The sequence below is a fragment of the Rhinolophus ferrumequinum genome, chromosome 14 (assembly GCF_004115265.2).
Source record: "Rhinolophus ferrumequinum isolate MPI-CBG mRhiFer1 chromosome 14, mRhiFer1_v1.p, whole genome shotgun sequence".
NCBI lineage: Eukaryota > Metazoa > Chordata > Mammalia > Chiroptera > Rhinolophidae > Rhinolophus > Rhinolophus ferrumequinum.
The window spans coordinates 66895518-66913866 of record NC_046297.1 but is presented as its reverse complement, the minus strand read 5'-3'; the positions used below and the strand labels follow the sequence as shown (position 1 = coordinate 66913866).

Here is an 18349-nt window from a genome sequence, read left to right as displayed (position 1 = left end):
GTCATCACTGCGGGCATTTCACACATGGTAAGTTGGAAAGCCCCATCCCCGACAGGACGGTTAGTGAAGAGAGAGAACAGAAGCCCGGATGCACCGAGTGAGCAGCTGAGACGGCTAATTCGGGATGGTGGGAGACTCACCTGGATCATGAAGCCATTCTCCTCATCCATCTCACAAATGCATCGCACAATTTCATTAAGAGCATCGTCTTCATCCTGAGATTCCTCAAAATTGGTTGAATCGAAGTCCTGATTGTACTCATCCCCGCTGAGAAGCAAGCTCTCCGTGGAAGAATCATCTAGGAATTCCACATCTGTTAAGTCTAGAATATACATAAAAGTATACTCAGCATACTTTTCCATTTTTCTGTCTTTTCCAGAAAGAAAGGTGCTATGGGAAGTGCCTATAAGCTGTTAACTATTTAGAGAGGGAGGGCAAACAAACGTGACTAGATTGTTTGCCTCTGGATGAAGAAACAGATGATTTTTGAAGCTTAGGTAATTATGAATGCTTTACATCTTAATGTATACATAGGTAAGTCAGAAAGTATCCCCTAGTCTTGGTGTTTAGAGATTATGGCTAAGGTTGATATTAACAATGTATATCTGCATAGGTTCCAAGTGCTTTCACAAATGTTATCCCTTTTGGTCCTCACAAGAACCACAGGTTGTAAAGAGAACAGGTTTCATTACTTGTGCCAGAGATAAACAGCACTTCACAGAGGAGAAAGGGCTCGCCTAGGGTCTCGTATCAATACTTCATCCTCAACAGCATTGGTATCATCAACTGCCACTTAAAACACACCAGGTGTGACAGCGGACACTGGAAATGTAAGATGTGTAACTTGCTAGAGTAAGGCAGCCAACTAGTGGCAAGGCCGACTGCACATCAGGACCGCCTGGCTCTAGGACCTGTTAGTGATTTCTCCAGTGTTTCTTCATCTGGGATCATGTGTTCCCTAATGAATTTTTAAATTTCATTTTGATAAAAATCTTTTAAAAATTAGTTAAGTATATTCTAGAAATCAGATGACAAGGATGACTACTACATATAACTTGATGTAAATGCCACGTTTGGATTTATAAATGGGAAAAGGGTGGGGTTGGGGGAGATGATTTTTTCTAATCCTCCTCCTCCCAATTTTTTTTCTTTTTAATTAAAAAAAAATCTCAAAAGTGCTGTGTGCATATTTTAGGGTGAAGGAAAGACTATGAATTTCTTGTGATTGAGAGGAGTTAGGCCTGGAAGACAGCAGGTAGTAACAGCGGAAAAGCAAACACATAACCTAGTCTCTACCTGTGGGACACTCAGCAGAGAGGACAGGAAGTGAGCTCCCTTGGGTTTCACATACGGTGAAGACCCCATCCCTTAGTCTTCATTCTCTGACTCTGGTTTCTATTCTGCTGGAGCTCTCGTTTCAGGCCACGGGCATCTATGTCTCAAGTGGGAAGACCCGTCTTCCTGTCACTGAGGACACAGGGCAGTGAGAGCCCTCGTCATCTCCCATTGTCAGGACAAGCTGAGAGCCCAGGTCCAGGCCCCGGCCACCACGTGGCTCCTGGCTGTGTAAGGGTGCCCAGCACCTGGCTGCACTCAAATCAATCCTCTGCCCACACTGCCAGACTGGTGGTTACGGATGCATCTGTGATCGGGAATTCAAAGTGCGTTTCATTTCCAAGACTAACATAAAGATTCGGTAGAAAGAGCATTCGTCGTCTTTGGAGTTAAGATGGACCTTGGTTTGAGTTTTAATTCTCACACTAACTAGCCCCAAAAGGTACTTAACGTATAAGCTTCTGCCTGTTTATCTATGCAATGTGGATAACAATACCTACTTTATAAGTGGGTAGTGAACAATGTGAAAATATATGTAAAAACACCTACAGAAGACCAGTGTATGGTAGAAACTAATAGCTTCTCCATACCATCTCTCCTATAATTAAGTATAAAGCCAATTTTACTTCTATAAATTCAGAAGTAGCTCACATGTCTAATGTTGACGTTTTGATGTTAGTTTATAGAGTAACTTTTTAAATTGTGTGCTCTGCTTTGATAGGCCCTCAGTAAAGTATGTTTTATCCTCAGTTCCACATTTAAGAATCTTAAGACTTGTTTTAAGCATTACATGGTTACACATACTTTCACCACTAAGATCAACTGACAAAATTGCCCTTGGGTACTGATATGTTGTATTTTTCTCCGTAAACATGCTTCGCAGAGCCAGAGAACTCCCAGAAGATCGAGTTAGTGGAGAAGAGCACCTTTCCAAAAATTCTAGGGAACTGTCTTCATAGTCTGAATAGTCTGCAATATAAGACACATAAAGAAATATTAGTCAAGTGTCAGGTAGTTGAAAAGAGTCACTATACAAATAATGAGCAAGTCATGTTTTAGGATACATAATGTTTTAGGATACAATCGTGCCAGCACTTCCTCTTCTCATCCATGAACAGAAAGATGATTATGTAGCTAATAGATTCGGTTTGGCAAGAATACAGCCCAGACAGCATATATGCAGCAGAAATCTCTGTGTTCTAACTGGTACCAGTAGATTCTTGTTGAATAGTCCAGAAGTGAAAAATGATGATTTCTACGTTTTCTCTTCATTATAATCACAGCTATGTCTGTAGGAAGACACGCAATGACCTTTTTTTTTTTTTTTTTCAATTTGTAAAGAGGTTCTCATGATGTCTAGCATGTCAATTATTATAGTGATAATTTGATCAATAAATTATTCAGCAAAGAACCTCTGAGTGAAATTAACTGATGCTGAAAGATATCTGTCAAAGTTCCGTCCTCAGCTGGGAATGAGTCATAGAGATGGATGAGAGGGGAGAGGCCATATGCAGCTTACAGGACAGTGGTGCTGGATGAGGGAAAAGACAACAAAGGGTAGGATTCTAGGCAGGTGCGAAGGCTCAGAAGTAGAAGAGTACACGGCACATTTGACAAATTATAAGACTGTTGTTGGAACACAGTAAGTGAGGGAGATAAGAAATGAGGCCGGAGTGACAGGAGCCAGATCAGGTTAAAGATTTGTTTGTTTTTAAAGTTTTATCCTAAACGCAACAAAGTCATTCACAGTTTGGAATGGGGAGCAGGATGTGACACAAGTCCAATTCCATTTCTCAAAGTTCATTCTCGCTGTGGAATGGAGAGGAGTACAGGGGGGCACAGGCGGAAGTGAGGAGATAGCTCAGAGGCTGCAGCCGTAGTCCAGGCCAGAGATGCTGGCAGCGTGGACTGGGATGATGGCAGCTGAGGTGACAACGTAGAGTGATCTGTAGACTGGACGTGCAGGGCTGAGATGACATCATCAAGGACAACTTTTAAGTGTCTGCTTGAGTAACCAGGTAATGAAAATGAGGTTTTGAGATGGGGCTGAAGAGTAAATGGGAGGTGAAGAAATCAGAGAAGGAATGTGGGTTCAGAGGAGGACTTTTTATTGATGGGAGATCCTACACATCATCTACACAAATCTAAAAATCAGGGAGGAAAGTGGAATGAGAAATGCTAGGATTTTAATGGAGAGAGAGAGAGCTAGGATTTTAATGGAGAGAGAGAGAGCTCTCCATTTTAGTAGAGGCAGAGGAGAAGACGAATATACCAGGTAAGTATGCAGATGTGTGTAGAAGATGAGGAAGTTTTTATCTGATGGCTTCTAGTTCAATTGAGTGTGAAGCAAAGGACAGCATGTAAGACAGTCAGGGAATAAATAAGAGGTGAGAAAGAATGGAAAAGACTGAAGAAAGATAGAGAGTGAGAAAGCAAGTTAACAAGAGTAACAATGTTGGTGTGTACTGAGTTTCCATTTGAAATTGGTGGCTGTGGTAAGTAGTAACGGTTCCCAAAGATGCTCTTGCCCTGTGATATATGTTAGGTTGCAAGATGACAAAGGGTAATTAAGGTTGCAGACGGAATTAAGATTGCTAACCAGCTGACCTTATAGTAGGGAGAGTGTCCTGGGTTACCTGGGTGGTCCCGAAAAGTGAAAGAGGGCCGGTGGCATAAGAGTGTCAGTGATGTGGAGTGAGAAAGACTTAAGCGGCCATTGCTGCCTCTGACGGTGGCAGAGGGACACAAGCCAAGACATGCAGCTGCCTCAAGAAAGTGAACAACTGATATCATCTAAAACGAATCTGGAGTTCTGTTAGTTTCTTAGTGATGCCCCAACAAATGACCACAACATTTGTTGTGGATTAATTGGTGGATTAAAACAACAGAAATTTATTCTCTCGTGGTTCTGAAGGCCAGAAACCCAAACCAGGTGTCCACAGGGCCATGCCCCTCCGAGGGCTCTAGGGGCAGAGCCTTCCGTGCCTCTTGGAGCTTCCGGCAGCCTGAGTCCCTTGCTGTGGGACAGCACCTCTCCCATCATGCCTCTGCAGGGCTTGTCTCCTGTGTTTCAACTCTCCCTGTCTTTTCTCTTGTACCAATCAGTCACTGGCTTTAGGGTCCACCCTAAGTCCCAGATGACCTCACTCTTAATCACACTGGCAGAGAATCTTTTTTCCCAAAATAGTCACATTCACAGGTATGGGGAGGTAGGAGTTGGACACGTATTTTAGGGGGATACTATTCACCTCACTGTAAGAGTGTTCCTCTTTTTTTCAGTTATGAAATAATTTATGAAAGTTTAGAATAATTTGCTCCTTTTTAATGTTTGATAGAACGTGGCAGAAAAACTTTTTGGGCCAGCACTTCGTAGGAAGATTTTAAAATATTGAAAACATTGATTAAATTTCTTTTAAGGTCTGAAGACTATTCAGGTTTTCACCTTTCTAGTGGGTTTGGTTTCTGGCAATTGTCCATACTTACACCTGAAGTTCACTGGCATAAAGCTGTTTACATTATCTTTTTTTTTTTTTTTTAATGTCTGGAGTATCTGTAGTTATGTTCCGTTTATGCCTAATAGTGTTTGTGCACTTTGTTACTTTTTTCTAATCAGTCATCCCAGAGATTTGTTGACTGTATTAGTTTACAAAAAACTAACTTTGGCATGTTTTAATTCTTTCTAGCATTTTTTTTTTTTTGGTATATTTATTTCTGCTTATATATTTTTTTATTTACTTCTTTTTTTGAACTTGTTCTTTTCTAACCTCTTAAGCTGGAGCTTAGTGATTTTCAGCCTTCTTTTCTAATGTAAGCATATACTGCAAAACATATTCTTCCTAAAACTGCCATTTTAACTACATTCTTAAATTTTTATATATAATATTTTCATCTCTCAGTTTCTTAATATCTTGCTTTTCCTTTGCTACTGTTCAAAGGAAACATATATCTAGGAAGATATAAAGTGAACTGAACCTTTATCATTATCTGGTTACCACCAATCTCTAGGAATGATTTTTGCCTTAATGACTATTTTATTTGATATACGTATAAATATATCACTCTTAACTTCCCTTTTGGTTGGTATTTGCTCACCATATTTTTTTCCATATTTTCACTTTCAACATTGCTCTGTCCTCTCTATCCTTATAGATTTGTCTCTTGAAAATGAAATGTAATTGAATTTTAAAAATCTATTGTGATCTCTCTTATAGAGCTTTAATTAGTGATACATTTGGATATATTTCTAATATCTTATTTTGTAATTTGTAATTTTTTTTCTTTTTATCTTCTTATCTTCTTTTATCTTCTTTTGGATTTTTTTTTCATTACATTTCCCCCCCCTCCACTTTAAAAATTATACTTCTATTCTTTTAGTATTCATGTCAAAAATTCTACAGTGAAGATTTAATTTATAAAAATCTAAAAGCAATAAATTTATTTTACTCTTCCAAAACAAGAACTTAAAAACACTGATATACAAGTATGCCCATCTCAATTTATAAGCTATTGTTACAGATTTTTATTCTCTACCATTTGTTTTATTTTCCCCCACAAATCGAATTGATTTATTTAATCAATGTTTAGATTTATCCACATATTTACATTTTCTTTACGCATCATTTCTTTTGGCATCTCAAACCTTCCTTCTGTCATCAATTGCCTTCTGTCTTCAAGTATAGGAGTAGAATATTGACTATCCAATAGGCTATCATTTGTTTTTGTTTTCTTCAAGTTTTCTAAAAAATATCTTTATTTTACTCTCATTTTTGAAAATTCAGTCAAGGCACTATAAAATTCTAGATTGAGAATAATCTTTCAGTATGCTGAAGGTCCTTGGTCAGGGTATCTAAAGCACCATAAGGCTTGAAATGAAAAGTCTCTAATCAGCTATAAAGATTAATTTACAGACTGCTTAATTAGTAAAACAAAGTTGCATATTTTCAAAATCAGCAAGACAAGGGAAAGCTACAGGAACTTCTCAGTTCTCATCAATGTGGGGATCTTATCCCACCTCCATTTTGGTAAAAGAAGGGAGAAAAGTGGAAAGAATCTTAGAATTTAAAAATGGGAATCACCATTTTAACATACTCACCATGCTGCTTAGATTTCTTTTTCTTTTTCTTCTTCTTCTTCTGTTTTGGTTTGTAGTGATCTTTCTCTCTCTTCTCTTTCTTTTCTTTATCCTTTTCCTTTCTCTTACCTAAATGACAAAAGTAAGGACTTCAGTAATCATGATTGATCCTGACTTGTTCCTTTGTGGTTAACCTAAAAGCAGCATGTATGTTTTAATCAGCTATTCCAGTCACCTGCCCAGAGTGGATGGATTCAATTAAACTGTTCCTGGCATGAGTCTGGCACTCCTGATTAGCTTATTGGACTATAAGAGGGGATCTTCATTAGCAGTGTTGAGAAATCCCAACTCCTGACACCTTGAAGTTAACACAGACAGTAGTTAACATCTTTAAATGAGTAATAGAACTCAGTTTCCTGATGTGGCAAGAAATAAGCTCCATGATTTAAGACCTGACTGAGAAAACTCAGCATTTCCATGCATAATGTAATAAAAAGCTATTAGAAGATTTTAAAAAAAAATTGAACTTTTTTCTTTGGAAAAATAAAAAATAAATCAATCCATAAATAATTCCTTCAGTCTTTCAATACTTTCCCAGTGTGTACAAGAATGAAGATTAAAGACACAAAGAAAAAAACTTATTTCATTAAACTGACTTTTCCCAAAGTTTTAAAATATTCCCTTTTCCCAATCATATGTATTTTAAAGAAAATGAATAGATCTTTAAGGAGTATCCTAGAATATTTATTTAAAATTAATTCATCACATATATTCAACTATCATTCCAACTCAAATGGTTTAGCCTACAATTTATCACCCACATTTAACCAGCTTTCAGTGACCCAAGCTCCAGTTAGCTAATCTGTAGAATGTTTACGACTATCATCCATTATTCCAAAACTTTTAGCTGTTATAGCACAGAAACTAGAAAAGATAGCAGAAAACTTAGTAACTTTGTTATAAGGTGGGTTAAAGAAGACAGTCTGAAAAAAAGAAAAGACTATTTTAGCATTCATTCTCTAAGTCTCAACAATATTAAATGGCGGCTTATTTTTAAATAGCCGTAATTTTAAAGATACTCAAAAACACAAAGTTCTCAGAGAAAGCCTTAGACTCCCTTGACAAAAAAATACACATAATACTGTAAGAGACGCATTTAAGAAATCCTGTATCTGGAGCTGAAACACTAATAAATACTCTGACGACAGCTTACACCTAAAGGAGCACAACCAGGTAAAAGTAAGGGACAGACTATGTCCTCCCACTGCCAAGCCATCTACAGTCTTTCGCTTAATGATTACTTTCTGTTCATACCAAATGCTGTTGAGCTTTTTTCTTCCAATTTCACTTTTTTTTCTGTTTTCGATATTCCTGCAGATTTAGGGGAAAAAGATGGTAAGTTTAGTCAGAAAGGGTTAAAAGTATGGAACGATGTTTTAAATTACAGTTGATCACAAAACTCTACATAAGACACACTTTCCCCTGAAGGTCTCCCTTATTTTATTGCCTGAACTAATAACAAAGAAGTGGGATTTCTTCAAAAAACTGATAAACTAAGGATGATTTTTGTTCCTTCAGACTACCCCGATTAAAAGCCTGGTTCCACCATGTATTAGCTACATGGCTTTGAGTAATTCGTTAAATCTCTGTGTTTCAAATAGGAATAGGAGTATCTACCCTATGTTGTTACCAGGATTATATGAGTCCAAGCATGTAAAATGCTTAGACCAGTGTCTGTTAAATAGTAAGTGCTTGTTTTCACTTTCTCCTTTGTGATGGGGTAATAATTTGAGACTACACCATTTCTAGAAATAGAATAAACATGGGTATAAACATAAAAAAAAATGTTAAGTGAAATGTACTAGGCAATCAGTAAAGATCTACTCTGCCATCACAGCCTTTGGCAATCCAGCAAATGTTGACATGCACCAGAGTGGTAGGTCCATATAATATTTCCGCTTCTGTGACAGGAATGACATAAATACTATTCAAGTCATCCAAAAGAAATATTAAACTTCATATTCAAGTATACTGGTTTTCAACAACCTGTATAAAACTTAACTATTGTTGCCTAAAATAAACTTGTATCTTTGAACTCCATCATGAATGTGATGTTAGGTAATGATAAAAATCAAACAAAACTGTTTTACTAATTACTTTTGGTCTTTATCTAAAAGTAAAATACAAAGCCTGTTTACACATAAAAAATATTCAACCTGAATGGTATTTAGGTATTACTATCTAATAGTCCAAAATACATTTTAAACCAATAGTGCACCTCGGTAACTGTAGAGCTGACACAGGTACATTTAACCGAGCTTCTCAACTCGTACTCAACCATTCCCAATGCTAACGTCTTACATGTGTCTAGGGTTAATCTAAGAAAAATACCATAGTAAGTTTAAAATACAATTTCAGCCTACTACATTATGCTTTAATATCAGCATTCATGAGTTCTTTGATTTTTAAATCACTTCAATGCAGTATCAAAAATGCTAGCATTTTATCATCTTCAAATATTTTATATAACTTAAACACAATAAAAGTATAAAAATACCACTCAACTTGAATTAAATATTAATAAGGCTCTAATAAGTAAGTTTCATGTTAAGTAAGAATAGTGACAATCTCCATGACAAAAATGAAAGGGGCATCAGAGCAAAGAAAATACAATTAAATTTCCTTATTCTTAAGACTGTTGAACAAATGTATCAATTCCTTTTACTAATTACTGTTCACTGACTACTAATAACGCACCATGAGAATTCTACAAATCGGATGCAACTTTCTTAAAGATGAGAAGGCATTTGCAACACGAGCAATGAGAAAGGGGTTTCCTAAGTGCTCTGTGACAGTACAGATATAGTCAGAAGCCGCACTTGATCGTGTTTGATGCCTGGTAAATCTAATTCTCTGGAGCACCGACTCCCTAGGCTGAAAGGTGGAGCACGCTGGAATCCCCCAGGCTGATTCAAATGAAAGGAAGTGCCTTAGTGGGCTGCCTCTATGGACTGGAATGTGTGGGATCCCTCAGGTACTTGGAAGACAAACAAAATGGTTATGAACCACAGCTCCGGACACAGGTCAGTAGAGCAGAACAGATATAGTCATTTCCAGAGTGCTTTCAGTTCCAGATTCAATTTTCCCACTCCTTTATATTTCACTGATTTAAAAAAAAAAAAAAAAAAAAAAAAAAAAAGTAAAACTGGGGGACTGACAAAGGGTTGAATATTTTACACAAATAAGGATATTAAAATAAATATTCATATATGCAACAATGGCAGGAGTTTTAAATACACTCACACCCAAATACAAGAAAAAATATATCTATTCAAGAATGCAACAAAAGAATAAATTTAGGAAGTTCACTACATTACCCTTATTTTGCCACGTGCTAGAATTCGGAACCAAAGTACTAGTTTAGGGAATAGCGATTTTTAAACTAAATTTTATTAGCGGAACATTTACTTCAGACAAAATATTACATGATAGTCCAACACAGTACAAAAACCAAATAAATGAACCACAGGTTAAAAACCAAATGGAGCTACGCAGATTAAAGGAAGGAACGTAGGTCTCTGAACTGTGCCTGCTTGCACACAATTCAAAACCCAGTAATGCAGAAGGGTTTCTCAAGGCCCTTCACTAAACATCTGACGCTTCTGGCTAAAAACAAGGCTACCCCTGAGGCTCTCCATGGAAACTCCAGGCTCTCAACAAACCATGAACATTTGGTGTGGGGGTGGAGGTAGATTACGGAGTCTCTGGTTGTAGTTTTATTTTGTACAATTCTAGAAAAAAATTTGAAAAGCACTTTACAACAAAAAGGCTGAAGAGTACTAGGTGAAAACCAAAAAAGTTTTGTTTTTCTTCATTTCAGAACTGACTCAATTCAGACTTCCTTCACCATCTAATTTCAAATTAGTAATATACTGAAAGAGCATTGGAAATTAGTATTTGCCTTTTTTCATTATATGTACTCTTTAGTTGAGGTTAAAATTCTATAAAACGTCCAAATAAAACAATGTAACCATTTAAAGGAAATATAAATTAATATTCTGTTAGGTTATAACATCAACTTGATAAAATACCCCTGAATAGTTTCAGATTACAATAAATATCATAAAATCATCCCAAAAATGTGTTATTGAGCATGGCTGATTTTACATATTGGACTCCCAAAATAACGCTATAACAAATTAGATTTAAATTTGGGAGATTCTGCCCCAAAATATGGGATTATATTTAAGATACAGGTACATAGTTAAATTAAAGCTAAGTGTTTCTTAAACATAAAATTCTATTAAAATCCTTAAACCTAAGTATTGATCCCATTAAGTATTTTCTGGCTACAAAACCAAAACCTTCAGTAATAATATTTAGCTCCAGTAGAAAGAGGATGTAAGAAAAGTTAGGAGGGGAGTTCCGGTCAAGATGGCAGAGTAGATAAACGCTGTGCTCGCCTCCTACCGCGACCACATCAAAATTACAACTAAATTATAGAACCACCACCTTTGTGAACCACGTGAAGACCAGCTGAACAGAACTCCTGTAACTAAGGATAAAAAGAAGCCACCTCGAGACCGGTAGGAGGGGCGGAGAGGTGGAATGGTGCACCCACACCCATGTGTGGCAGTTAAGAAGCAGGAGGGATATCTCTGTTAAGAATCAGGAGGGATATCTCTGGGCCTGCACCAGAGCCCCTCCCAAGAGGCCCCAGAACCAACATACCCGGTGGCCAGCTTAAGACCACACCAGAGCACCATGCAATGATCTTCACAAATGATACACCCAAAGGGTGGACTGGGCAGACACCAGAGCCCCACTAAAGTGAACCCTGATCCATGGGCTCAGACCCCACACAACAGCTCATCCTTTGTAGTCACAACCAGTCCTCACAGCCAATCTGCCTGAGGGTCAGTCCCACCCCAATGTGCCAACACTCAACTACAACAGGAGGGCACACACAAGCCACACCAGGGACACCCAAGGAGCACCCAGTTCAGAAGATCAGGGAGTCTGCACCAGTGAACCCAGAGACCCACACTGAGATACATCATAATTAAACTGCCAAAGGTTAAAGACAAAGAGAGAATCTTAAAAGCAGCAAAAAGAAAAGCAGTCAGTTGCCTACAAAGGAGGTTCCATAACTGTCAACTGACTTCTCAACAGAAACTTTGAAAGCCAGAAGGGGTTGGCACAAAATATTCAAAGTGATGAAAAGCAAGGACCTACAACCAAGATTACTCTACCCATGACGGCTATCATGTAGAATCAAAGACGATAAAGAGTTTCCCAGACAAGAAACAGCTAATGGTGTTCATCACCACCAAACCAGTATCGCAAGAAATGTTAAAGGGACTTCTTTAAGAAGAAGAAGAAAACAAAGATAAAAAACTGCAAATAATAAAATGGCAATAACTACATACCTATCAATAATTACTTTAAATGTAAATGGATTAAATGTTTCAATCAAAGACATAGGGTGGCTGAATGGATAAGAAAACAAGTCTGTCCATCGACAGACAACTGGATAAAGATGTGGTACATATATACAATGGAATGTTACTCAGCCATGAAAAAGAATGAAATCTAGGTTGTTTGAGACAACCTAGATGGACCTAGAGGGTAGTAAGGGCTACGTGAAATAAGTCAGACAGAGAAAGACAAATACCACATGATTTCACTTATATGTGGAATCTAAAAAACAAAATAAATGAACAAACAATACAGAAACAAACTCATAGGTGGAAAGAACTGATGGTTGCCAGGTGGGAGAGGCTTTGGGGGGCAGAGTGAAAAAGGAGAAGGGATTAGAAGTACAAATTGGCAGTTACAAAACCGTCATGGGAATGTCAAGTCCAACATTGGAAATATGGTCAATAATATTGTAATAACTATGTATGGTGTCAGGGGGACCACTTCGTAAGTTACATAAATGTCTACTATGATTTATACCTGAAACTAATATAATATTGAATGTCAATTGTAATTGAAAAATAAAAGAAAAAAGAAGGAAGGAAGGAAAGAAGGGAAGGGAGGGAGGGAGAGGTAGACTAAAATGACAAAGTAAGAAGTACGGCCAGGGAATATAACATATGGTAGCACAAAATAAATTTAAACAGAGAAACCCTATTTCCCACAGATGTTATATAAAAGTATTTTTGAAGAGGAACTACATATGAAAATAACATTAATTATACATCAAAATGTTTACAGCGTATAAATGTAAGCCCAGCGACTTGTAAAATGCAGTTTGTACCTGATGCTGTTGGAGCTCCTCTTCCGTCAGTTACTGCTTTGGAAGGAGGATTTGTAAGCATCTGTGTATCCTCCTTTTCTGCCCTGGGACATTCATTATGGTAAGAGGGATCTGGCACTAGTGGTGCTGTGACTTCTGAACCACGACTTAAGTCAAGAGGGAGACAGGGTCCCAGCTTCTCAAGTGACAAATGTGCAACATCAGGCACTACACAAAATAAAGAATGTAACAGAATATTAACATAGATAAACGGGCTCGGTTAATATCCATGTGGATTAAAATGTCATCTAAGTTAAACAGTGCCTTGCACGAAGAAGCACTCAGTAACTATTTGTAGAATCAATGAAGTGCTTTTAAGTCCAAAAGATGTAAGAGAGAAAAAAAGCAGATATTTCTTAATATTTTAATAGTCTTTATCTCTTAAGTGTTTTATCTTCTTTTATGGTTTGGTTCTATAGGAAATCAATATACATTACCCTCTGGTCCTGAAGACTCTTGCTGATTCTGAGAACTGATGGAGAATACTTTCCCATCAGTGGCTGGAGAGGAAGGAGAAACCTTTTCTACAGAATCATCAGGCATGGGCAAGGTGGCTAAACGCTGAGATCTTCTTCTCCGTTCACTATGCTTGAAAGGTCTAGGGGGGTTCACAGGCTGTGGAGGACCTAGAAAAAGATCTTCAATGTTCACGAAGCAGACATATGCCGGGATGATCTTATAATATTTAGGGAGGTAAACGGGAAAAATGATTTCAATACTGCCCTCTGATGTTGTAAGGTATCCACAAGGAATGGCACGTTGCAAAAGTAATCAAAGGCAAAAACTGTGCCCTCATTCACCAAAAGAATTAATCAAAACCTCTAAAAATCAAAGCCTACTAGAACCGAAAGAAAATAACATGGAACATTAATTTCAGGTACTTTCCCCAAGTGACAGACTAGAGTTAACTTTCTAATTGCAGATCATTGTGTTAGTTGCCATTTTTCCTTTGGGAAACAGTCTCTGGATAGCCAAAGATTTTTTAAAAAACTTATATATATATGTATATATATATAGATATATAAATCCCTTTTGCTACATTACAATTCCAGCATCTCTAAGGAAAAAAAAGGTGGGGACATAGGTGACAAAAATCTGACATGCATTGTAGAGTTAGTGCTTTACTTGCCAAAGTAAAACTAATGTAAGTAATTTTATCCCACCCTCATTCCCCCAAATTGATTTTTATAAGCATATGTTTGGGCCTGATTCATTAAAAAAAATTGAACACAAACAACTTTAAGTACCTATTATGGGCAAATACTCAGGATTTTAGAAGAAAATGACACTGTTCTTGCCCTTATGTGTTTTGTTTTGTTTTTTAATAACTAACTTTGTGAGTCATTTAAGCATCTTCTAGCTATATAACACCAGTTTGTTAATTTCTGTCTTTTTTTATCCTTTAGTTTTCCTTTTTCTAAATGGCATGTAAACATTTGATTACTTAGAATAGGCAGGATTACATAAGGCCAATATATTCATATTAATTTAGAAAGAGGAAATAAGAGTGGTCAAAGAGGTTGATACCTTAGATATTTAAAATTTCACAAAAATTGAAATAAAAAGCATGGTGATAATTTTAAAAAAAGAAATAGTAAAAGTCAGTTGCTGCAACATTGTGGTTATAATACCAAAATACAAAACAATTTCAAAATAAAATACTTAACAATGTCAAATAAGATTGTTGTGACGACTAATGACATTATTTCATAAATGCCATAATGAGGAAACATGAGTTTTTCTGTTCCGATCCTTTCTACCCATTCATTAAAAAGAAAACCAAAACAAAAAAGTACCAAAACCTAATTAAAAATTGAAAAATATGGCTTGGTAGAAAATATGACAACTGAATGGAAGAGGAGGTTAATATATTTGGTTGGTAAGAGTCTTCTCAACATCAACATTTGAAATTGTTGTGAATTACAAAGAATTCATAATGAATGTGTCTCATTCCTTTACTAATCAGGGTTCTAATTCATTTGTTGTATAAATAGCAAAAGAAAAGGGACTTTTCCTAAATGAAAGTGTCTTTTCCAGGTAACTGTTTTTCATCTTTTTCTAACTTAGAATACTAAACTAATATGAGAAACACAGGGTCAACACAAATATTGTCTTATATATATATCCAAACCCACACTGAAAGGCTGTTTTTAAAAAGACTAAATTAACTCTTGAATGATTAGTGGCATTGAAACAGTAAAATCTTTAAAAAGAGCAAGGAAACATTCTTCTTTCATTAGTAAGATTAAACTGAAGTTTGCCCTTTCAATCCTAGAATAAGAATGAATAAAATGTATTGCACAGGGAGATACAGAAAGCGGGAACAATAAATCTATCAGTAAGAAAAACCTTAAGAGTTGAAGAAAAATATCCACAATATATATATCTTTTTTATATCTCTTTCTGGGTTTATTTTGTTGTTGATTATTTTTTTTTTTTTGTAATGAATCAGGCCTCTCATTGCGCTTGGATTATAAGTTGAGGAGAATCAAACTACAGTGGAATTTGCATTATTAAATGATAAGGTTTCTCAACCATCAGTAGTCTCTGTATACAATAAGTCAGTCAGAAATGTATATGGTTTTTGCCCCTGAAATGGTTTCAAGCCTTCCCTATCATATCCACTTAAGTTTGAATTTTTAAAAAGCAACTTCATAAAAATACAACATAACTACAATCAAACTGTTTTTATGTATCTTATAGGATAAGGAACTATTTTTTAAAAATCTGTGCTCACTAGTTTTATTTATCACTGAAGAAGAAAGCTGAGATACAAGCGTCAAATCCTCGACTTGTATTAATTCTGGGGGAAGTGGTGATTTAGGGGATTTTATACACCCAGAAGAATCTCCAGATTCATGTTTGCATTTCTTGCTGCGAGCCTTCCCTGAAGACAAAGTTGAGGATAACAGTGCAGGTTTCTGAGTGTTGGCAGAACTGCTAATGTCAGCTTCATTTTTTTTCTGACTTTGAGGTTTAGGTGAAATCGCCTGAATAAATAATAAAAAATTGATATTTTTATTTTGGTTTCTTCATTTTTGTTCTTGTATTCTATTTTGATTGTTAAGCAACTTTAGTATCCAAAAACATTGTTAAGCAACATATAACATTTCTATTACAAATGAAAAACCAAAAAGAACCCCACAAATTATTAACTAAAAGTTGAATAGGCTGTCTTTAAAGGGATGCTGTCACCTTGAAGTCTAAATTCGGGTTTTTAAAAAACAATTATTCATTATATTCTCAGAATGTAAAATGTTATCTTACTGGACAAATATTTTCAGTCTTAAATTGAAATATACCTCTTTTGAACCATAATTACCAATGACATTAATAATTAAATAAACAGCATTTTCATGTTTTAGAGTATTAGAGAAATATAATACACTTAAGGCTTTGACTTTCAGATGTTTTCTTATAATTTCCTTTATCAAGCTGAATGCAGAGGTCTAAGTAGACAGCTTCCCTTTAAAGAAAGATCTCAACAGGAAAACAATGATCAAATTAACGAAACATTATCTTTAACTCATTTCAGTGCTGAAAGCTAGTTTCATAAGCGTAATGCATCATGAAATCAAAGCCACCAGCAATATAGAGTTAAAAGACTAAAAAACAATACAAAACAAGCAACAACAACAAAAAAAAACCAAGGAGTAAAACCAAGTGTAAGTTAAAAACATTGGATTTAAAAACAAAATACGTCGCATTCTTAGATGAGAGTTTTTACCTTCTTCCTGCCAACTGATACTTTTAAAAAAAAATTAGAACTTTGTCATTTCTTTATTCATTTGGCAGCAAAACTTCCTACATATGTAAAAATGTATGTGAATGTGTCCCAAGACAACAGAGAATAGCTGCACTGGATGGATCTGCAAGTCTGTGGTGTTGGAAAGCCTATACTGTACCTCTTTCTGATATTCGTATCCGAGAGTGAAACATGATACACTTTTTAAAAATGTATAGTTAGGCCTTTGTAAAGAATCAAATTGCGAGCACTCTGAGCAATACGCTTGTCCCTAAGAAACCTTTTAACTCCATGTCTTTGGTGAGGGGTGACCATTGGGTCTGCAGTTCTCTGGAATATGAAAGGTCATTGCTAGGGACCAAACAGCTTTCTGATCCCACTAAAATATAAGACTCAAATTTTGGTGGAATAAAAAGTGTATATCTGGTATTAAGTAGGGCACGTTTGAATGCTCTAAAGATGGCATGCTGACATACCACATAAAAGGGCGGGTGTCAAGTGTCCCATTTATTTGTCATCATTTCTACTTTTGAATTTACTCATTACACATGTGTTTAAGTGCAGATTAATCATTTGAAAAAGAACTCCATAAATGGAAAGGATTCCTAAGCTTATCATAAAAGGTGTTGCCAGAAAAGTAATTAGAGCCATTACTTGTAAATAAACAATTTTATTGTTCATCTTCACATATGTGAGAGACATCACTACAGCATCCATTAATCTCGAGTTACAAAGTTATGAAACAAGATTTTAAAACTTAAATTAATTATCTTGATAAGGTGCTTAACTTCTAAACAAGGACAAATTAACATTTTTTAAAAACTTACTGAATTATGCATCTAATGCAAGTTTTATCCAAAAGTAGGTATAACATGACAATTCCCTAATACAATTAAGTAATCTATAATAATTTGAGAATTGGGGGTTAAGACCACAGAGTTTGAATTTTTATTATTGTAAATAAAATAAATCCATTATTAGCACAATAAATTTTGGCTGTAGGCCTGTCATAGATCTATGTCATGAGTGACATTATTTTACTCATTAGGACAACAGAGGTTAGTGACAATCAATACCTCTCCTTTAAGTCTACTGTTGACACCAATTGAGATGTAATAAGAGTTTTATGACTCGGCTTTTTAACTTTGAAGCAGGGCAAACAGCATAAAAATTAAGAATTTTGTTTCAAAACATTTTCACATTGAAATCAACCTGAATACAAATAAAAAATGAGGGAACAGCATTATGTTCCTTAAAAACCTAAAATAATTTACAAGGTTTTCATTAATGATTACTGGTCTCTTTGTTACAAAACTGGCAAGGACTCTCAAAATTTTTTAAATTATGCAAACAGAAACAGCCGAGTTACTCAATTTTTCTCTTTTTTTAAAACTCAATTTCAGAATGTTGTTTTCTGTACTTCTCTCAGAAATAGGCACTGCCCTCCACACTAACCTCCACATATAGTAAATAATTTTCACAATCACATTCTTCTCAGCAGGATTGTATGTCATGAAAGATTGACATTGTAATGAATTTTCCAGAAACATTTTATTACCCAAGTCCCTGATTTATTGCATTCTGAGAATACCATAAACAGTGGTGAAAATACAAAATACTGTTATATCTGGGACGTTGAATATAGTAATACACAGTAAAAAAAAGTCACTTAAAATTTGGTTAATATACTGACAATAACGGCAAAGACTTAACCGTTTCATGATCACAGAAAATCAGAAGGTATGATTTGCTAACATATGAATCAATTTAAAAGACCGTTGATTTAATACATTAATGGAGGCACCAAAACAATGCACTATAATCAAATCAGGCCTAAAATTACCCTGAAAAACTCAATACAATATCAATTAAATTTGGACTATTTTTTAAACGCATT

At 35.7% G+C, this 18349-nt stretch overlaps 1 protein-coding gene across 14 annotated transcripts in view; it reads right to left on the bottom strand.

The window, feature by feature from the left end:
* PHF20L1 (PHD finger protein 20 like 1) overlaps positions 1–18349 on the bottom strand; it is a 62586-nt gene that overhangs the window by 10440 nt on the left and 33797 nt on the right. For all 14 annotated transcript variants that reach the window (XM_033125976.1, XM_033125971.1, XM_033125966.1 and 11 more), the window contains 7 exons: positions 15445–15697; positions 13145–13333; positions 12669–12875; positions 7721–7777; positions 6428–6535; positions 2140–2304; positions 141–322 (listed from right to left, as the gene is read on the bottom strand). In XM_033125976.1, the coding sequence (XP_032981867.1) occupies positions 141–322; positions 2140–2304; positions 6428–6535; positions 7721–7777; positions 12669–12875; positions 13145–13333; positions 15445–15697 (1161 nt within the window). The remainder of the gene's footprint in view (positions 1–140; positions 323–2139; positions 2305–6427; positions 6536–7720; positions 7778–12668; positions 12876–13144; positions 13334–15444; positions 15698–18349) is intronic.